General features: G+C 42.3%; 1 protein-coding gene across 5 annotated transcripts in view; it reads left to right on the forward strand.

Moving 5' to 3' along the window:
- Window positions 1-22,190, forward strand: part of myo3a (myosin IIIA) — a 46,757-nt gene extending 24,567 nt beyond the window's left edge. The window contains exons 7-37 of one of the 5 annotated variants that reach the window (XM_025054508.1): window positions 797-942; window positions 2,921-2,986; window positions 3,133-3,288; window positions 3,870-3,966; window positions 4,544-4,660; window positions 5,361-5,465; window positions 5,624-5,707; window positions 5,785-5,987; window positions 6,948-7,046; window positions 7,222-7,336; window positions 8,722-8,848; window positions 9,219-9,429; window positions 9,703-9,850; window positions 10,904-11,057; window positions 11,141-11,229; window positions 11,301-11,430; window positions 11,635-11,717; window positions 11,888-11,929; window positions 13,170-13,250; window positions 13,342-13,547; window positions 13,752-13,863; window positions 14,007-14,169; window positions 14,250-14,336; window positions 14,422-14,545; window positions 14,625-14,693; window positions 14,736-15,876; window positions 15,956-16,100; window positions 18,324-18,415; window positions 18,853-18,893; window positions 21,048-21,269; window positions 21,653-22,190. In XM_025054508.1, coding sequence (XP_024910276.1) covers window positions 797-942; window positions 2,921-2,986; window positions 3,133-3,288; window positions 3,870-3,966; window positions 4,544-4,660; window positions 5,361-5,465; window positions 5,624-5,707; window positions 5,785-5,987; window positions 6,948-7,046; window positions 7,222-7,336; window positions 8,722-8,848; window positions 9,219-9,429; window positions 9,703-9,850; window positions 10,904-11,057; window positions 11,141-11,229; window positions 11,301-11,430; window positions 11,635-11,717; window positions 11,888-11,929; window positions 13,170-13,250; window positions 13,342-13,547; window positions 13,752-13,863; window positions 14,007-14,169; window positions 14,250-14,336; window positions 14,422-14,545; window positions 14,625-14,693; window positions 14,736-15,876; window positions 15,956-16,100; window positions 18,324-18,415; window positions 18,853-18,893; window positions 21,048-21,269; window positions 21,653-21,767 — 4,770 coding nt within the window. In that variant the 3' untranslated portion in view covers window positions 21,768-22,190. Of the gene's footprint in view, window positions 1-796; window positions 943-2,920; window positions 2,987-3,132; window positions 3,289-3,869; window positions 3,967-4,543; window positions 4,661-5,360; window positions 5,466-5,623; window positions 5,708-5,784; window positions 5,988-6,947; window positions 7,047-7,221; window positions 7,337-8,721; window positions 8,849-9,218; window positions 9,430-9,702; window positions 9,851-10,903; window positions 11,058-11,140; window positions 11,230-11,300; window positions 11,431-11,634; window positions 11,718-11,887; window positions 11,930-13,169; window positions 13,251-13,341; window positions 13,548-13,751; window positions 13,864-14,006; window positions 14,170-14,249; window positions 14,337-14,421; window positions 14,546-14,624; window positions 15,877-15,955; window positions 16,101-18,323; window positions 18,416-18,852; window positions 18,894-21,047; window positions 21,270-21,652 lie in introns of all 5 variants that reach the window. The other 4 variants (XM_017031801.2, XM_008308066.3, XM_017031802.2 and 1 more) reach the window with 4 other exon arrangements.
- Window positions 22,191-22,196: the final 6 nt, after the last annotated feature.

The raw sequence follows: 22,196 nt of genomic DNA on the forward strand, positions 1-22,196 counted from the left end.
GACGTCTTTGTTGCCGAGGCTCCTCCGGGTCGGCCACAAGGATCGAAGGTCGCGTTGGTTTTTACTGATGAAGTTCAGACCTTCATATTCTGGATTATATTATTACCCTCTGTGGATTAACGCTGGCAGCAGCTTTTAAATCTTTTGGTGCTGTGTAGGTAAGACGACATGCGTGTCCGTTAGACAGTGAAGCGTCGAATCGTTGTGTTTTCAAAAAGAATCAACGTTAATTAATGTTTGTGAAGAAAGTCACCAAAAAAACAAAACAATTGCGTTAACATCTGGTTTCGTTTGTTTTCACATGTAGGTGTGTGACTGTGTGTGTGTACACTAGTGTTGGATTGTTTTACTAATCTGGTGATGATTTTACTGCATATGCCCACTGGGGGCTGGGTGACCAATTACAGTGTGTGTGTGTCCGTGTGTGTGTGTCGGTGTGGGTGGTTGATGTGAACACATGTCATCCTCTCACAGATGAATTATGTTGTTGATTGGAAGCCATGTTGCCCTCAGGATACAGTAGATTGACTTGGAGCTGGTGTGTGTGTGTGTATGTGTGTGAGATCACATCGCGTTATTCAAAAGGCCACTGGTTTGAATAGAACTGGTGTGTGTGTGTGTGAGATCATTCCTCGCGTTATTTAAAAGGCCAATGGTTCGAATAGAACCGGTTCCAAATCCTGGTCCCAGTTTTTTGGAGATGTGACTTTGTCGTTGTGGGTTTAAATGTCACAACAGTAACATTCGCTGCTGATGTTTGAGGAAACTTTGACCCTCGGTTTATTTCCCTCCGCAGGTCATCGCCTGTGAGCAGCAGCTGGACTCAACCTACGACGCTCGCTGTGACGTTTGGTCTCTGGGCATCACCGCCATCGAGCTGGGAGATGGAGACCCGCCTCTCTCTGACCTTCATCCAATGAGAGCGCTGTTTAAAATACCCAGGTGGGTCAACTGTCACAGCACATCAAATGACCTTTGACCTGGACGACAAATGTGTTCGATTTTCACCTGGTCAGATTGATTTTGAAGTCAGTCATAAAACTCTCTCGTAAACTCTTTTTGAGGTTGTCAGAAGTAAACAAACATTTCTATAAAGGAACAGAAAGTTGATGTTTCTATTTTTTTGGTCCTACTATTGACGATTGATGAATGTTTTTTTTTAACTGCAAACCCAAAATGATACATTTTCAAAGTAGGAAAATGATTGAGTGCCACCAGACAAAATGCAGTCTTTTCACATCAAAAGGTTTCTCCGTAAACCGCTCGACTCTGATGGTGCTGATGCTTTTGGTCCAACAGGAAACAGAACACACGGACACTTAGTTCTCTCTTTCTGAAGGTGAAACGTAATCGTCCGTCGTCACCTAATTCCAGTGTTGGAGCTGCAGGAGCACTTACTGTCATTTTGTCTGTCACTGAGACGGGCAAAGGGACGGTGTGTGTGTGTATACACACGTTAAATACAGTGGCAACACACACACACACACACACACTGACGTGTCCTAGTCGTTGTTGTTTGTTTGCACTCGAGGCTCCAGCTCCACAGGAGGCGTCAGAGAGCTTCCAAGAATCTATGTGACGGCTGCAGCCACAGCCTGGAGCTCTGTCACTTCACACTCCTTTTCTCTACTCCCTTCACTGTTCCTAATATAGTCTTTTAAAATTCAGTAGACACAGGAAGGTACAGATATTTGTCATTTCTGTAAAAATTTTCAAAAAAAGAGGCAAATACAGTGCAAGTACGGTGAACAAAAATCATTTAGAGTTTGGCTTTTCATGAACATCAAGAGAGAGAAAATGTGAGTGAAGTCAAACCCCAGCACTGAGCTTCACTCCTCAGTAGGTGAAAGATTAAACACGTCCTAACCAGGCACACGTGCCACGGGTTGAGCTCTCGTCCGTCACTGTGTGCAGCAGAGAAGATTTACTTTCGCTGCTCGTTATTGTAGAGTGAGATTTAATAAGAGGACAAAGTGTAAATAAATAATTGAAACCATCAGGAGCGACTCTCCGCCTCCTGCAGCTCCGGCAGATAAGAAGAAGACTTAAATAGTCACAGCAAAACGTCGGCTGTGCCGAGGGTGTCGACTCTGCTCGTGTTGTGTGATAAAAGAAAGATGTATGGACTTTTATTACAGCCATTTATAGCTGTCAGACTTGAGCCTGACGACGGCTGCGCTGCATTAACACGACGAATTGACTTTCCCACCACAGGCCGGGATCCTGAGCCGTTCAGAAGAATTAGCGCCAATTATCCCAGAGTAGTTCCCTCACCGCGACGACTCGTGACAACTGAGGTCTTTAACCTTCTTTAAAAGTCGTGACAAACAAAAAAAAAAGAAGTCATTTTCTGTTGTTGCTGTTGATTCATTTCCTATTTATTCAACACTTTACAGCTGTAGAACCATAGACTGTATGTAACAGGTAGGACCAAAGTGAGGCTCAGGGGCCAGTTGCATCACATTTAGGAGAACTAAAGTGTGAGGCTCAGGGGCCAGTTGCATCACACTTAGAACTGAAGGGTAAATTAGATCAATACAAAAATAATTTTATGGCAGTTTTAGCTTAATGATAACTCCTTGGGCTAACCTTTAACAATTTTGCGTTACAGTGTATTTTCCTCTAAACAGGACTTTACTATGTACACAGCTGATGTCAGGTGGTGTTGAAACAGACTCACACCTGGAGATGGAGACTCCAGACTCCATAATATAATTTCTACATCCATTACTTTCACAAAGTTTGGCCTTTTTTTTTTTGCTCCTTGTCAAAGCAGAAATTTCCCCGGACATGAATTTTAATGATAATTAGATTCAGTTTGAAGATTTCTCTCCACTCAGTCTTTTGTCCTGGGCTCCTGCAGCTAAATCCCATTTCATCTTATCATTCCATTAATCTTTTTCATTCTTTCCTTCAACAGAAATCCGCCGCCTACTCTCCTCCAGCCCGAGCTGTGGTCAGACAACTTTAATGGCTTCATCAGCAAGTGAGAGCACGACTGCCGCTGTGTTTGTTATGACTCTGAATGACAAATGCTTTTATTTCTGCACCAACATATCCTTTGAATATCAGCCTAAGACATCCATACCTCCCACTTCTTCCTCCTCCCTTCCCTTTACTCTCTCTCTGCAGATGTCTGATTAAAGACTTTGAGCTGAGACCAAACGTCATAGAGCTTCTGCAGCACGAGTTCATCAGGCAGACGGTGAGCAGAGAGAAGATACTGCAGAAACAACTGATTGAGCTCATAGATCTCAACCAGCAGACGGGGGCCATTGAAAAGACGAGGTACAAACGTCTCCTGTCCAACAGATTTCATCAAGTATTTGTAAGAAAAGGTTAGAAGTTGAGCGTTGGTAAAACAAACAAAAAAAGGGGTATGTGTCCTTCCCTTCCTCCCCTGCAGGGGTGGAAGATGTGAAGAACTGCAACTCCTGATTATTGTGAAATGTTTCATGTAATTCCTGTTGTTAAAGCCATCGTGGACAAACAAACAGAGGCAGAGACTCTAACGACAGGTAACACGTGACCTTCATGGGTGCAGATGATTCCCGGCTTCCACAGCTTCAAACCTGTAGTCGACATTATTGTCTGGCTTTAGTTTTACGTTCTGCTCGGATGCTGCCATTGTTTACATCGATGTTGCTTCTCATAGTCCTGCTGTCATCCATGTTCCCTGTGGTTCACCTGTTGAGTCAAACGGCTACAATGGTTGAAAAGACTGTGAATCTCACCAGGGTGTGAAAATATCACCATTAACACATGGCAAATGGCAAATAATAATAAAGAATTGAATAATATTAACTTTCATAAACAGGATTTATTTATTTGCTAATCCACAATCTTTGTTCTGTGTCCTGTTTTTTCAGGCATGAACGAATCCACACCAAAAAAAAAACCCACATGAATTCTCAGGCCGATCCACACGAGGTGGAAGACCTCGCCATCCTCGAAGTGCTGGATGAGGTGAGATCGATTGAACTCAGCAAGATGATACTGTGTTATCAGTGCTGGATGAGGTGAGATCGATTGAATCATGATCAGCAAGATGATACTGTATCATCAAACAAAAAAAATTCAATTTATTTTTTACTTTAAACCTGAACCAGATGTCTAATTAAAAGTCTCTATTTGGACGTTAAAGTCTCGACAACTAAACTTTGCCAGATATAAACATTTACCACATGCTACGTGTTTTGAGTATATTTCAAAACCAGGGAGAGAAGAACACAATAACATCTTCACAACACAATAACATGAAGTTCCATTCATCAGCGGTGACATATAGAATGATGTCAGCGAGCTGAGTGGCCAGCGGATATTTCCGACCATCCTTTAAAGATGAACGGCACTGCTGATGTTTGTGTTCCAGCCGAATGGAGACAAAGGAAAATCCATCACTGTGTGACATGTTGATAGAACAATGACGTAGCAGGGACTTGACTCCGGGCAGAACATGCTAGTAATAATCATCGTCCTGTATGAGATTTAATTAACAGCAAGCAAATATCAATGATGTGGCTTTTTTTTTTCTTTTCTCCAGAATTCAGTCACAGAGCAGCTTAAGAGTCGATATGACAGAAATCAAATCTACACCTATGTGGGAGACATTCTCATCGCAGTCAATCCTTTCCATAAGATGGACATTTACACTCCTCAGGTCTGTGGCTTCGATGCTTCTATTTGAGAATTGCACTTTTGTTCTCTCTGTACCGTTCCCCGGTTGGCTGCATCCCATTTAGCCTCACCTACTTTACACACACTCATACAGTACACTGACCCTGTTTTTCTGCTGCTGTCATACTTCACTGGTTTTATTTACCCTTCAATCTCCATGTTTTACTTCAGCTGTCACTCCCCAGCCCATTGCTTTCTGTGAAGTACTATATTTGGTCATTATTACAGACAATTCTCTTGATGTGTGACAGTGGTCAAATTTAGTATCTAAAATACCTCAAATAAATTGTCCCCCAAAATCCAAAGTTTGCAATAAGTAAATTGAATTGGACCCAAAACATAGCTAAAAATATAACAAATTGTTGTTATATTTATTGTCAAATGTAATGTAATGTAATCAAAGGAATTACGCTTGAATAAAACTACATGTAGATCATAGCTATGCCTCAGCAAAATGGCTCAAAATAAGACTCAAATGTGGCACAAAGCTAGTTAAAAACAGCTAGGGCTAATAGTTAAGAAACCCCCAAAATGGCTGAATTTCACATAACACAATTGTAAAAATGTAAAAACTGTGACCAATTCCTTCGACGTGCCTAAATAATGCTTTTTTTATTTAATATTTGTTCAGTTTTCCCTTTACATTTATGTCATTTTAACCTTTTTCTCCTCCCTCTCCGCAGCACAGTAAGATGTACATAGCAGCTAAACGCACAGCTAACCCCCCTCACATTTTTGCTGTGGCTGATGTCTCCTACCAGTCCATGGTGTCGTACAACACGGACCAGGTTTGTTCTCAGCTCATTTCATTGACTTCAGATTCTTAAAGAAAAACACGGTTGTTTTTTTCCGCTTCGGACCAGGTTTGTTCTCAGCTCATTTCAGATTCTTGAAGAAAAACAGTTTTTTTTTAGATTAATTTACTTCATTTCTGCCTTGTGGTCAGTGTGTCGTCATCAGTGGAGAAAGTGGAGCAGGAAAGACGGAGAGCGCTCATCTGTTGGTGCAGCAGCTGACCGTTCTGGGCAAGGTGAGTTAAAACAAAACACTGCAATAGCTACATTTATTAAAATCAACATTTAATTATCGGCTTTATTTCATGTTCAGGCCAATAACCGGACACTTCAGGAGAAGATCCTGCTGGTCAACAACCTGGTGGAAGCCTTCGGGAACGCCTGCACTGCCATCAACGACAACTCCAGCCGCTTCGGCAAATACCTGGAAATGAAGTTCACCGGCGGAGGAACGGTGGTGGGGGCGCAGATATCTGAGTATCTGCTGGAAAAATCCAGAGTCATCCATCAGGCTACGTAAATAATCACACAAGTTTAATGACAAATTACATTTACTTTTTGTTGTTCTCTGAGAATGACATTTGCTCTGAGGGAAATCCTTCATGTTCCCGACCCACGGACCAGTTGTAATCAACTCAAACCCACAGCGTTTGCCTTACACCTGCAGTTCACTCAAAGTGTCCGCCTTTTCCTTTTTTATCAAGACTCCGGGGAGCAAAGTGGGTCAAGTGGAGGGATGAGCTTATTTCCTGTTTGATCACAGATTGTGGACTCGCTCGTGTCCTGGCTGCAACTTCAAAGACAGACTGCAGTATTTCATTAGAAAACAGACACAGGGATCAGAGAGGGTTTGATTGGGCGGTGAACGCGGCCCCAGGCTGTACTTTTTATTCCGTCTGGTAGATTAAATCAGTCACAGAACGTGGGCCATCCTGGTTAGGTGGCTGTGTGAATCACAGTGGGCCACAATATGCATATGAAACAAGTTGAGTTTAAAGCAGACTCCCATTTGCTGCAGGCTGCTTTTATCTTATGACCTCCACACCCATTGAGTCTAAGTCTTAACATCACGGGCAGATAAACAAACAAAATCCTGCATCCCACAGACAAACATTCATTTATACCCAAGGGCACACACATCCATAAACACACAGGGAAACTGATATTGTCAGTTTAAGTATTATTATTTGAATAAACTACTATACTACTGGTATTTGAGATGTAAAAAATGAAAAGTCTCTTATTTTTCCCACAATGGAGAAATTGTGTAAGGCAGATGTTTTTAAGGCAAATTTCCATTTAATCATCTACAATAACAGTGAAATTTTAATCATTGAAAACCGAACTTTACATAATCATTGTCATTTTTGGCTATGTTCTCTACATTACCTGTCGATGACTAACTGTTTTTGTTGGTGGTCTACGAATGAAAAGACTTACAGGTACATAAAATCTTTTTTCTGTGTGTTTCAATAGAGGAGAGAAAAACTTCCACATCTTCTACTACATCTATGCCGGCCTGGCTGACAGGAAGAAACTGGCTCACTACAAGCTCTCTGACAGCAAAACACCCAAGTGGGTTTGATGTTTACAAACTCCCCCTGTCTGTTTTTTTCCTCACTTACTTAAAAAAATGAAACTTTCAGCTTCTCTTTTGTTTTTTTCCTCACTTACTTAAAAAAAAGAAACTTTCAGCTTCTCTTTCTCTGCCCTGTGGTTCCTGACCTATTGTTTCCTCCTCCTGCTACAGGTATCTGTGGAACGAACACATTAAATTAGGGCCTGACATCGTCAGCAACAGCTTCTACAAGGAGCAGTTTGACGCAGTGGAGCAGTGTTTCAAAGTCATCGGGTTCACCCTGGAGGTACGAACGCCCACGCTGATTAACAGGGAGGAAAACCTGAAATTGCTTTTCACACAATCATGTTTTAACCTTGATGCTAACAGTCATACAGCTGTGTTCCCACTCCCCTGTAATAAATGTAAAGGCCTTTGCATAATGACTAGGACACAGAACTAAAGATGTTTAATACTATTTTTTTTTTAACTTGGCTAATTAGTGAAAAGACAGTTTCATTACCAACAAAAACAACACAAGATAGCTACTAGACAGCCTGAAATCGCTAGGCTTTATTTTAAATGGCCAGAATTAGCTAAAAACAACTCCATATTTATGAAAACAAACGTATAAAATAAACGTTTTGCTACTGCTTACAGGATGTGCCAAAAATGGTCCTAGCTAAACCCAAGTACACCCAGAAATGACTTAAATTTAATTGCAGAACGGTTATTTGCTAAAATAGTATAGAGCTAAAATACAATTGCACACAATCAGTACATTTATTGGTTGACCCCCAAAACTTTTGTGGAGCCATTATTGGGCCCCAACCCAGTGTTTGGAAACCACAAACAAAAACCCAGAATAATCTTGAAAATAACTTTTTCTAAGAGGCCAAATTGTTTTGTTGTTTTTAAAGGAAATGCTGCTGATGAAAAATTCAAAAACAGGTGCAATTGGTTGATTTTTTTAATTTTTTTTGAGAGAGTGTGTGGTGTACAGTATAATGGAGACTGCAGCTTCATTCACATGATGTCAGACTGAAGCTGCCACTGTCAGAGTTAATGAGGCCCAGAAAAGTGATTGCCTCTGGGTGCTGCACGTCAATAGTACTTATCCAGTAATCGTCAGGCTCTGCTGGAGGAACGGCCTGCTCCTCTGCTCCACGCCTTCCTGACTGGAATAAAGAAAAATAATCACTGATTGTCTTTGAGACACTTTGTTCTCTTCTGACTCAGACGTGTGACGCAAAAACAGAAACTTTGAAGTAAGAAAAACGATGGAACAATGTGATCGTTGGCTCTGTTTTCTTTATTGTTGGTGGTGCTAGAAACTAACTACTTTGTCAGATTTTGATTGTGAACTTGCTGAACTTGCAAGTTTCCTTCTACAGTAGTAATATCGTTTTTAGCTTTTATGAGATAAATTGTTACGCTAGCTTGGATGTATGTGATGGCATTTTTTTTTCTTTTATCTTTTTGCATTCGTACATGGCATAGTTTACAAATGATGTATGCTACAGAAGCCTACGTTTACATTCTTTATTTGCATTAGTAAATTAGCTAAGTATACAAGTCTTAAAATTAAAAATTTGTTGAAAAGTATTGTTAAAAAACCTAGTAGAGTGAAGTTAGGATACAGTAACTGCAGAGTTTTTCTGTTGCTTTACGGACTGATCTTTGTGTGTGCAGGAGCTGGGCAGTGTTTACAGTACCCTGGCCGCTGTCCTGAACTCTGGAGACATCGAGTTCTCGGCTGTCGCCACGGAGCATCAAACAGACAAAAGCAACATCTCCAATGTTCCTGTGCTAGAGAACGGTGAGGAGGGTGAGGGAGAGGGGAGGAGGGGGAGGTGAAAGAGATTGAGTTTGGGTCTGGGATGGCTCCAGACCTAACATGTCTCTGACTTTGTAACTTATACCTGAAGGTCAAGAAATGTTTCTTTTCACAGATAGTCCTAAAATAAAAAAAAGAAAAATACATTTAAAATATGTTTAGCTAATAGGCTAAAGGTTAATTTGCCTGAAGATTTGTTGATTCAAAGGTTTGTAAATTACATTTATAGTACAGTAGTATTTCGTTAACATCTCCTTTAATTTTAGAACATAACTCAGAGCAGTAAATGTTGAACCAAACCTCTGCACATCATACAGTCTCACTGTGCTCCTTATCTCCCTCGTCTCCACAGTGGCCTCACTGCTGCACATCCGCACAGACGAGCTGCAGGAGGCGCTGACCTCCCACTGTGTGGTTGCCCGAGGTGAGACTATTGTCAGGCCCAACACGGTGGAGAAGGCAGCGGAGGTGAGAGATGCCATGAGTAAAGCTCTGTACGGACGTCTCTTCAGCTGGATCGTCAACCGCATCAACTCCCTGCTGCGGCCTGACGGACACTTAGGGTGAGGTCACTGGAGTGCTCTTATATTTAACAAAAATGTATAAAATAAAAGAAAAACCTAGCTGGATAAAACTATCCTTAGTCCTAAATATGGTAAAATAGCTGAAGGTTAGCCTGAAACATATCTAAAATGTCACTCAGATAACAGTTTGTGTTGTTACTGAAAAAGTTCATGGAAAAATACTTATATTTATCTCCTCCTACGGCACCAAGAGAATCTTAATTCCATTAAAAACATGACGTCCGAGACCAGACTTTTCCCTCTCGTCTCCAGGGAAGAAGATAAGGGTTTGAACATCGGCATCTTGGACATCTTTGGTTTTGAGAACTTCAAGAAGAACTCCTTCGAGCAGCTTTGCATCAACATCGCCAACGAGCAGATCCAGTTCTACTTCAACCAGCACATTTTTGCCTGGGAACAGGTGAGATTCTCCAACCGTCAACCTTCTCAAAGTCCTTGCTGAGGAGCATTCAGACGCACGTCCTCATCCTTCACCTCATCAGCGGCTCATTTCCATCTTAATGGAGATCTTCTGTCACCGTCTGTCACTTACTGGAGTTGAAAAGGGTTAAACACTCCGCTGTCTTTATTTATGGGCTGAATGAGATTTCACTTTTTGTGGTCTCGTGGGTGTGAAGTCCTCAGGGGCAGAACAACGGTTTGGCTAATGTTAAATGATTTGGTCTCACCCCTGGAGAGCAGCTATAAATCATCCACAACCAGGGTCAATTAGGTGGAGAAGACAGAGGGAGTCGGACTTAAACTCACTCTGGGGTGTTGTCGTTGGCACCGGGCCCAGAAACATATTGTCCTATACTACCTCCATGTATATAAACATATGTTTATACAGGACATGAGGGGGACGTAATGTACCGTGAGGACTGTAGTGTGACTGTGGAATAAGAGCAGAGCAGATATAAAGGCAGCTCTTCTACGTGCTGTTACTTCTTCTCTCTCGTACATTCCTTCATGGCAGTTCCTTAATTTCCGGTTTGTATTTCATGCTTCACCAAGCATCGTGATTTGATGCCGCTTGTTCCTTTCTCTTCTTGGAAAACTGTGGGATTGTAGCTGAGTCATTCCAGCAGTGAACGCTTAGAGTCAGATGTGATCAGGTTCAACTCACTGACATGAGGTTGCTTATCGTCAAAGGCTTCCAGGACAGGATTAGAGGAGAAAATAAAATCTTTGAAACAGTTTTGACACATTTAATATCTGCTATTGCTAACTGCTACACTAGTAGAACCTTAAAATGGGATTTTAAATGGGAAAATGTTATGATTTTCTGGTTTTCAAGTCAAGTCGCAGCAGCTTTGACTACTGTCCAGTTGGGGTTGAAGAGTTTCTAGTCACAAAAGAAGTCCCGTTCAGTCCAAGTCTTTATGTACAGTGTGTTTACTCTGAGATCATCTCTAAATATAAACCTACATTAGAATTGCACTTATATTGAAGAGTTCTTGTCACGTGTGTCCAGGACGAGTACCTGAATGAAGAGGTTGACGCTCGGATGATTGAGTACGAGGACAACAGGCCTCTCCTGGATCTGTTCCTGCAGAAACCCATGGGAATGTTGTCCCTGCTGGATGAAGAGAGTCGGTTTCCTCAGGCCACTGACCAGACACTCGTGGGTCAGTCACACCAGGTTTTCCACGGTCAAACGTTGTTGGCTCTCTCTCTCTATTTCTCTCTAACTTTGACGTTCAACTTTTAGAGAAATTTGAAAATAATCTGAAGACCAAAAGTTTCTGGAGACCAAAGAGAGTCGATCTTGGATTTGGAATTCATCACTATGCTGGAAAGGTATTTTTTTTACTGATATTAGTCAGTTTTTAAGGTGGGTACTTTTTCCTGAGTATTTTTTCCACTTTGAGGTGATTTACAATACAGTTGGATTCCTGGCCAAGAACAGAGACACACTTCCGGCCGACATCATCCTGCTGCTGAGATCTTCAGAGAACGAGCTCATCCGACGACTGGTCACTCATCCTCTCACCAAAACAGGTGAAGACTAGAATTATCAGACCTAAAAACCTTATATATACTGAGCAGTTTATTCCAATCTTTGGTCGATCTTTTGCTCCTTTAATATCATAATACCCAAAATCTATAAAAGGTTCTGCAAAGTTTACTTCCTGGAATCCTCAAATGAAGTTTACTAGCTACATCTAAAGTCAAACCAAACCTCGTCGTCTCTTTCTCTCTCAGGTAACTTGGCCCACACCAAGGGCAAAGGTGTCAACGCGATGCGAGGCCCACGGACTCCGACACGCACCGTCCAGTTTGCCAAGGTAGTCACAGCCGTTCCTGTATCGGACATTTCTCTGGTTTATTCTACTGTTACGACTGTTAGCTTTTCTTCCCACTTCACTTCCGTCAGTGTTGTTGTTCTGCAGCTTCATTTCTTTGACCTGTCTCTGTTTCTCTCTCTCTCTCTCTCCCTTCACTTCTGCCATCAAAGATGGGAGTTTTAAACCTGTACACGGCTTTTGGTATCAGTGAGGTAATCCTTGTAATTTTGTACTTTGTCCCACGCTCTAAGTGTTTCTTTGCGTATTTAGGTCACTGTAGATTGGTTAAATAAACAAAAAATCAATTACATTAAGAAAGTCATTTCCTTAGTGTCAATAAAATCTTTTTTCTCCTTTAAGCTCACGCTCTGTGTCACCAAAGACTTGTTTTGCCACAAATGTTATCACGAAGCTGGGCCTTTAAAAGGAAAACCCAATGAAAGAAAATGATCCAGTGAAAGTCTATTTACTAACTTTATTTGAAGTTCATAAAAAAAAAAATTGAATAAAGAAGTTGTGGGCCAAAACACGTCTAGTTGCGTAATTAGATTTTAAGACGTGTCCTCAGGTTTAGGTCATTCATCCAGGTCGTAGTTTTTCTAATCTCTTACTTTATTGGAAGGTGTTTCACTTTTAATCCAGCATGTTTTTTCTTCAGACTCTGTGTTCAGGGTACTTTAGTTTTACAATAACTTGGCGTCAAAGAGCAGCCAGAGTAAAACAGTCAAATTATCAACCTTTAATGGTGATTGGAAATGCATTGAAAAGCCTACAATACACATGAGTTCACAGATTCTGTAGGTTATGGTGAACAATCCTGGCTTCACTGTACAAACATCAGTGTTTCCATTGGCCCTGATGTTAAGACCTGAGGCGGTCGGTGAGGGCGGTGACATTTTTAAATGCAGCATGTTTGATGATTTCTTGCATGCATTTCCATTTATCTGCATACGAAACAAAGACATCATCAAAAGGGTTTCGTTTTTAAAGAAGCAACAGCGAAGCTCTCAGAAGCTCCACTCACGACGTAAGCCTGATCACACAGGTTGTTTCCTCCGCTGTGATTTAAGGTTTAGCTTTAGCTGGTCCAGTGTTTTTACAGTTTCTCTGCCTGGTGTGTGTCACTGTTGCTTTAAGAGCAACACAGAATAACTACAGAAAACACTTTTTGTTTTGAAAATACAGACTTAAATTAGCCTAATGTATGAGGATCTGTCACGGTTCTTTTTATGGGCTGCAGTCAACAGTTAATAATGCTGCAGCGTTTGTTTCAGTTTGTCTTCATTTCTGACCTTTTTATGCTCCGATTACCAAAGTGATTGAATTGCACTGATGAGAAAATTGTTCAATTTTTCACTTAGTGGTTAATAAATTACCTATGAGAGTAGAGAGGAGAATAATCACAGAGCAAAGAATTGGATTGTGTGCATTCAGCGTCATATGTTTTGTCAGCAGGTAGAACAAGGAGATGTTCCTTACCATCCCAGAGAAACCACCAACATGAGGACCCAGACCGTGGCCTCCTACTTCAGGGTAAGGTCATGTTATTTTTTTTTTTAGTTTTTTTATGTGGCCCATTTGTATGTACCACTCAGGCTTGTTGACTGTGGGCACCTCTGTCCAGTACTCGCTGATGGACCTGCTGTCCAAGATGGTGGCGGGACAGCCTCACTTTGTGCGCTGTATCAAACCCAACAATGACCGTCAAGCCAACAAGTTCGACCAGGAGAAGGTCCTGGTCCAGCTGAGGTACACCGGGGTCCTGGAGACGGCCAAGATCAGACGACAGGGTTTCTCTCACCGCATCCAGTTTGCCAACTTCATAAAGAGGTCAGCAAAAAAGATTCCAGTCTCTGCTGTGGACCTGCAAGCCTTCAGTGATCCACCTCTGGTAGTTTGTCTGAGAAGTGGCCCACTCTGTGGATGCCCACCCATATAGAAACATAGTTCTTTGTGGCCCATTCCTTGTGTCAAACTTGTGATCTCTCTCATATATTCATATTTGATATTCAGGCAATTGCGTGTGTGTTACAGATACTACGTTGTTGCATTTCCTGCACACGAAGAACCGGCTGTGGCTCCAGAAACCTGTGCTGCCATACTGGAGAAAGCCAAGCTGGAGAACTGGGCCATGGGCAAGACAAAAGTATTGACTTAAATATTGCAACTTGAGTTGACTTTTACCTTACTATGATGCACGGCAGTACTGCAGCTACATGTATTTAGTACAGCAGTCCTGTTTACTGTGGTGAGAAGGAGATACTTAGCATTCACCCCATTGCTTCTCAGGTTTTCCTCAAATACTACCACGTGGAACACCTGAACCTGATGGTCCAACAGGCCACGCAGCGGGTCGTTTTGCTTCAGGCTTCTGTCCGAGCCTGGCTGGGTGCCAAACGGTACCGTCGGTTATTGAAAGAGCGACAACAGAGTGCCTTAGTACTGCAGTCAGGTAAGTAATCCTAACTTCTTTGTCTGTGACACTAAATGTACACGATCTTCTGCCGTAACAATTTATACTCAAATATTCAGCTTATAGGGGTCATAAGGTTAGAAAGAGGTTCGCTGATGACAAAAACAAGGCAAAGTTTGACGTCTTCATCGTCCAGTTTCAGGCTGGTGAGAACGAACGAAAGGAGATTAAATGAATTGTGTTCTACCGTGTGTGAGCTCTACATTAGTTAATTCTGGAGTTTCTTTAAAGCATGCAGAGGGTTTCTGGCGAGAAAAACCTACAAGGAGTTGGTAGATGAAAAAAACAGGGCTGCGACCAAAATTCAAGCTCGTTACAGAGGCCATAAGGAGAGGAAAAGCTTCCAGAGGAAAAAGTAAGAAGAAAAACACGTGCATGTTCAGTAATATGTCATAAATAAAGGGTGAAGGTCAATGTTCTACCATTATCCACAGGGAAGAGAACGAAAAAGCCAAAAATGACCTAAAAGTGACGGAGGAACCATCACCTGAACCTGAGAAAGGCGGCACCGAAAATGAATCTTCATCAGGACTCAGAGCAGAGGATGAGGAGGAGGAAGCCAAAGCTGCTGTGGTTCTCCAGAGCAACTACAGAGGCTACAAGGAGAGGAAAAAATTCAAGGAGAGAAAAAAGACGATGGCTGGAGCCGAACTAGAGATACCGTCAAACACAGGAGAGGAAGAAGAAGAACCGGAACACAGAGGGCCAGAAGATGAAGAGGAGCTAGGTGAAAAACAAGAAGAGAATCAAAAGAATGAAGGAAGTACCATGAAAGAAGAGGAGAATGATGACAGTGATCATACTCTGGTGCCAGAAGAGGAGAATCTTTCAAAGGTAGCCGAAGAGGCTGGAAATGCAGAAGGAGGTGAAAAAGAAAATGGACAGAACAATCCTGCAGGAGAGGAGGACGTTGACTTAGAGGAGGAAACCAGAGCGGCCACTGTCCTTCAGAGTAACTTCAGAGGTCACAAAGAGAGAAAGAGGTTGCAGGAAGAAGGAAAAATCCCTGCCCAGAAACAGGAACACCGTCCTAATGGAGAGACAGAGGCTCTTAATGCAGATGATGAAAAAGAAGAAACAGAAGATACAGACGTTGAAGGTGCAGGTCATGGTTCTTCAACAGACGCCATTTCTGAAGATCCAGATGAGAACAAAGCAGCCGTGGTGCTCCAGAGTAACTTCCGTGGCCACAAGGAGCGCAAACGACTTGAGGAGGAAGGAAAGATCCCAAAGAAAAGAAAGAAGGATGAAGAGGGTGAACTTCTGGACAAAGGAGAAGAGAAACAAATGGAAGAATCAGAAGCAGCAAACCAGCAGGATGCATCTGCTGAGAACCTGGACGGACAGGATGAAGAGAGAGCTGCCACTGTTCTCCAGAGTAACTTTAGAGGACACCAGGAGAGAAAGAAGCTGAAAGCTGAACGGGAAGCTCAGAAGGAGGTGAAGGAAGATGTAGAAGAAGAAAACACAGAAATGGAGGAAGAAGAGACGGCAGCTTTGGACGACGCTGATGTAGAGATTGAACGTCAAGACGACGATGAGGCTGAGAGGGAGAGACTGGAAGAAGAACAGGCTGCAGTGAAGATCCAGAGTAACTTCAGAGGCTACAAGGACAGGAAGAACCTGAAAGCCAATCAGGAGACAGGACAGAGAGAAGCTGAGGAGCTGCACAGCTTCTCCAAAGATGTAAGAAAGAAAAACGTCTAACAACCACCTCGGCCTTAAATCTGTCCATCGATCATTTCTGTCTGATCTCCACCCACAGATCACGAAGTCCTCCCAGGACTTTGTGGCCCTGCAGCAGAAGCTGAATGCTATCATCGAGGCACATCAATCGAACCCAGAGAACAACGGCATGTTTGTCAGAGGGAAACCAATCAGTCGCAGAGCGTCTCAGAATCAACAAGCAGGTGAAACGAAACCCACAGATTTCTGTTGCCGTACAGTGTGATGTGATACCCAGGGCTTCGGGCAACACTGATTGGATCAGGTTTCTTCAAGGAGACTCGTCTCCATGATGCAATTTTGAATGTTGTAGAGTTCAGGATAAATCCTGTCCTGTTAGCTGTCAACAAATGTCTTCTGAAAAATGAGCTGATTAGATTGTCCAATCATGGAGTATTCTAAGAGATGGAGTTGACACACGTGCAGGATTTTCTCCCACATTTCCATAACTGAAGCCAAGAATGAGACTTCCTTCCATCTTCCTGCAATTGAATCTGATACCATCAGAGGAAATCTCCTGTATCGTGTTGAGTCTTTAAACCTGGTAAAGTCAAGTGTCCAAACCGGAAGGTTCTTCTCCATAAACCCGTGTGTCATCAAATGACAAATTTGATTGGATCTGGTGATAGGTGTAATTGCTTTAGTGGATGTTGAGCGGAGGAGGGGGGGGGGGGTACAGGGAGGAGGGTGGTAGCAGCAAGTAATGAGTTGGCGATGTGAGCTGTAATGTCAGCGTTGTCATTGGTGCAGCTTTCTGCAGGTAGAATTAACGTATGTAATGTAATAATACCGGAGATTGCTCTTTTTCTCCGACGACAGCATGATTAATCTGTGATTGATTTTGATCTTTGGTGGCTCCTTCTGGTAAGAGCAGGTAATGGGAACTGTCTGTGTAAATGTTAGCAATTTAATAGAACATCATAGAAATTTAATTAAAAGAAAGCCCTGTTTAACGGCAGCAACTGAGACAAAGGAATGGTCACGGTCAAAAGAATATACTTTTCTGAATAATAATTCCTAGTCATTAATAATAATAGTCATTATTTAAAAACATTCAGTTCCTCTTGAAAAAGAAATCTTGAAAATCATTGTTTAACATCAAGGAAGTCCAGGTGTTGCTGGCGATTGCTGCCTCGTTTGGTCACTTTGTGGTAATAAAATAAAACAAATACAACATAACAAACAAATATTTTTAAATCAAAAATTCTTTACCTAGATTTTAAAAAAGTAAATATACACCCCAAAAGGTCAAAATGCCATCCAACTGGGAGAGTTTTTAGCCTAGCCTAGCCTGAGCTAGCCTAACTAAGCTTAGGTTAAACCAGAGACACAGTAAAAACACCCTCAATGTGTTATTCTCTATATTTAAATGTCTTATTTTTATTTTAACCAATTTTGAGATATGTACATTTTCTTTAGCGCAGCTTCACCTGACCTGAAAAAAGTTATCTGTGTTATTCCTCCGAGGTTAATCCGACTCACTTTCTCAATAAAAGTATTCTCACGCAGACGCGCAGATCATTTATTCTGTATCAGTAGTCCTGAGGCGTCTTCCTGAATTTCACTGACATAATAAAAACCTCAATAAGAATCATTTTCAGCGCAGACGGAGAGAAAGCAAAGAGAGACGTCAGTCATAATATTCTTCATGGGAAAGGTCGTCAAAATGTTAATCACGTTTTCTGAGTGTGCGCTGTCTAACAATTATGGCCGGAATTAATAAGACTATGGGTGTGTGTGTGTGTGTGTAGAGGTGGTAATGCAGACTGACCTTTGAAGTTTGTTCGATAAAAACTTTACACCTTCTCTCACCTGGCTGTTACAGGATATGATGGATTTCTTTGCCATGTGTTTTTCACACTTGTGTGAACATTGATTAATAACGAGCAACAGGCAAAGGTCGTTGGAATAACTTCACATTTGCAGCAACATAGGAAGAGGGAAGGAGGGAGGGAGGGAGAGATGAGGTCACACACACACACACACACACACACAGGCTGCAGTGAGTCAAACATGGATTGACACTCAGTTATGGGACACGTTATGTCAAAGGCCGACTCACACGGTCCCTGTTGGAAAATTCAAACCAACCCAAAGGCCTCAGGGGTCAAACTGTTGTTGGTACAGAAGGCAGATCGATATGAACGACAAGGTCAAAGTGCAGCGTGGTGTCAGGTCGTGTTTGGGACACTGTAGTAATCCAGTCACTGTGCAGCGTTGTCGCAACCGTTATGATGGCATGGTTCTTTTTTTTTTTTCCGTAACGTACACAAAAACTCATTAAAACTTCTCTACAAGTAGGAGAAAAAATTAAAGTTGTTTTATTAAAACTACAATAAAAAATAGTTATAGTTGTTCATGTTTAGGATTCACGTGTTTCTAACATTCTATTTTTTTTTACTTTACAGTTAACCAGAGAATTTCCAGAGCTCCTCGTAGGAACCAGCAGCCAAAGACCCTGAACGCACCAGAGGACTCCACCTACTACAACATGATTCATGTGAGTCGGATGCTGGAAAAAAAATACAAATTTCTTTCTGTTTTTATTTATTCAAAGCAAAATGTGTCTGATATTTCTCAGATTCTCAGCTAAAGTTGTAGTGTTTCATGACCTGATGCTAACATTCCAATCACACACACTCAAGACTGAACCATTTAACAGAAGCCAAACGTTGTTCATCAGTGAATGAAGCCTGTTGTCTCCGTGCAGACATTTATTTTTAATTATTAATTCATTAGAGAATTTTCAAATCTACAAATGAGCTGCAGCTTTTCCTCGGAGGCGACAGGAAACGTCTCATCTCTTCCATTAGTCCAATCATGAAAGGCTTCACACACACCCCCACCCCCCCACTGTCTTCTAGCTCCACGTGGACATGGATCAGTGATGTTGGACATGTGTAGTAATTTGTCCTCTTGTCCCCTCTGCTCCCTCAGCGCTCCATCCAGGACGACAGACGCAGGTCCAGGAAACGGGAGTAAGTCTCGTCTCCTTCTTCTTTTAACCACTTTAACGACCCGTCACTGCTGTTTTAAAGAGGCTGATCTACTGCTGACACCCTGCTGGGCCCGGACTAATGACCAGAACAGGGCCTGGGTCCTGGACCTAATGGTCTGCGGCGGTACAGTCACCCTGGATGCCAGTAATCGGCTCCATATTTCACCATGGCTGAATATGCCCGATGAAATTTAATGTTGTTTTGTGTGGTCGTGTTCCAGTGTGTGTCTGTGACGGAGGTCTGTGTGATTTGTGTCTCCGCGCTGGAGTAAATATGTATGTGCCAGATAGGCTACGAGGTGAGGATACCACCGCAGCTGTGGGCCCGAGATGGACTGATAGGACTTCCTGTACGAGCAGAGGCTGGAACACTTTATCACAGCAGTCTGAGGACACACACACACACTAACGTATACACACACAGGTATACACAGACAGTCCAGCAAAGCATTGAGCATCAAGGGTGATAATTTGTTAGGAGATAAATAAAGCCGACGACGGACAGGAGCCGTTTACATGCGTCATTAAGGACAAGAAGGTCAGCGGGAAAGATGGAACTCTGTGTCGGGAGCTGACAGCAGAGGAAGACGGGATGAGGGAAAGTGTGTGTGTCTGTGTGTGTGTGGTCAGAGAGGAGAAAACAGCAGAGTGGACAGAGGTAATGATAGAAAATGGGAGTAAAAAGGCCAGAAAAGAAGAAGAGGGAGGGACAGGGTGATGGTTCTGTCGTGGATGTGGACACATCAAAGCTCAGTTTTCACATGTCTGATCTGTCTGTGTGTGTGTGTGTGTGTGTATGTGTGTGTGTGTGTGTGTGTGTGTGTGTGTGTGTGTACAGTAACTGTCGGTGATTCAGCTCCGCCTGCTTTCACATCATGAAGCCTTTTATTTTTACCATTTTGAAGCACAGTGAGTGGGAAAATGATGGATATTCTACGAGATGTAGTGGCGCTCATACTTAAAGCAGCAGCAGCAGCAGCAGCAGCAGTAGCAGCAGCAGCAGCAGCAGCGTTTTTCAGGAAACTGAACAGAGGGAGGCATTTAGCAGGAGCACTGAACCAGTGATGAACTGCACGGCCCTGGAACCAGCGACCGTGCTGAACCAGATCTGGTCTCATGGTGCTCAGAACAAGCTGACAAACAAAACAAGTGAAGAGAAGAATAGAGCAGAGGACAGAGCTGAAACAGAGAGAGTTGACCTTTTTTTTATTATTTATTTTAATGACAGAGCATCAGCTTTATAGTTGCATTTTATTTATTTTTATACCCTTCAAAAATTACAGTTTTTAAGCCTAATATTGATTATATAGAGGATGGATCAATATTATTTAACAGATTAACAGGTTCAGTCATTAGACAATACAACTGAAAACAAGTGGAAAATCTCCACAGCTAGTTTACTAGTTAATTCTGGCTCAAAATTAACTAGAATATTTTCCTAAAACAACACTTTTTTATTACTCTGATTCATGTCTATTTTCCTTCAGTCTAACCCTAACTGTTCAGTGTAGCTAATATTGAATATTTGACAGAAAGTTTTTAGACTTTTTTTTTTTGTATATTTTTGTCATAGAAACTAATGAAGATTTGTTTATCTGCTGAGGTTTTCATGACGTCCAAGACCAGAACGTGGAAGATCAACATCTGTTGTTTGGATCCTAGAATGAGTGAACACATCATTAATGTCCGTGTGAACTCTCTCTGAGTGTCATTGATCTCACAGTAATAAAAAAAAGCTCTCTCAGTCTCTCTGCCTCTGCAGTGCTGTGCTCATAAAGACACTGATTTCCAATAACAGATCTCATCATACCATAATGTGTGAGACTTATTGATCCACACTGAAAACGCAGCTTCTCTCTTCACGTACACGTGAAGGTCACAGTGACGGGGACGAAGCGGAGTGTAGATTCACTTTGGTCTGATTGCGTGATCGAACAGTCATCCTTACTGGTCACATGGTGCTGCCCTGAGTGATAGAAATACAAACAATAGTCAATGAATATATGTTAATGGGAATTTAAACTGATGTGGATTCAAATCAGGATTTTATTTCTTGCCTGTTGTTTGTACTGCAGCCCATATTGTCCTCATATTGTCCTCATCTCGTCCCCTGTCCACTCCACTTGTGTTTCAGTCCAGGTAAACTGCTGGACGTGAACGACCAGTACTACCAGGACCTGTACACCAACAGGTCTGAACACGGCAGCAGCAGCAGCAGCATCAACAACAACCTCTCAGAGAGGAGAAGGTCCTCAGTCAGGAGAAGTTCTTCAGCCAGGAGGACATCTGCAGAACTGAGGACCAGACAGAGGGCCGTCACCGATCCAGAACCTCCCAAACCTGCCACGGACAACAGGTACAATCATCTTCATCTGCTGTAGGGATGTTTTTTTTATTCCTGTAATCAACAGCCACCAGGGGCAGTCTGGAGTAAAATACCCCAGAGTCCAACCTTCAGACTTTTTCTGGTCTATCTTCTGGTTTAGTGTTCTAGAGAATAATTCCAGAGTGACACCAGCTTTCTGTGTTCCTGTCCATCCAAGAGCAAAGAGACCGACAAACCCATTCCCATATTTCACGTGTCCTCGTCCCTTCAGACAAGTCACATGATGAACAACTCAAGAGGAGGAAGAATATATTTAAAAAAACAAACAAACACTATTTCTTTCATTTATTCCTGCTTCAGCTTTTCTTCTGTTCTGGTTATTGAATCTGTCCTCTGTTGTCTTCTGTTGACAGACGCTCTGTCCCCAGGATGTCGTCCACTGACAGTCAGTCTGAGGACAATCCCTACGACTACAGACACCTGCTGAGGAAGACGTCGCAGAGACAGAGGCTCATCAAACAACACTGAGTAAAAGACTGAACTTTTATTTTTTAATTCATTCACAGCAGCGTCAAACCATCAACCCCTTTGGTTTTATGCTAAATTGTCCATGTGGGCAACAACTGACCTAAATGTGGGCCACTTGAGTCTGGAAGCCATTTACTCTGAGTCAGATAAACGTTGGCAGCACTTTTGTTTATTGCCAGACATGGCCCACTTTTGTATGCTAGCAAAATTGGTTTGGACCACAAACCAATACCTTCACATGGCCCACGTCTGTGGGCCACATCAAGAGCCACAAACGCCAAATAACCTGAACAACTACTGAACCAAGAACATTTGCTCTAACGTGAAACTGAAGAGGGCATTTGGCTAACGTGTGTCCCACATTTTGTCTACCAGATGTACACCATAAAATACCCATAATTCATTGCTGCAAGGGCCAGTGAACTGATT

Source organism: Cynoglossus semilaevis, chromosome 3 (assembly GCF_000523025.1).
Source record: "Cynoglossus semilaevis isolate Cse_v1.0 chromosome 3, Cse_v1.0, whole genome shotgun sequence".
In the NCBI taxonomy this organism is placed as follows: Eukaryota; Metazoa; Chordata; class Actinopteri; order Pleuronectiformes; family Cynoglossidae; genus Cynoglossus; species Cynoglossus semilaevis.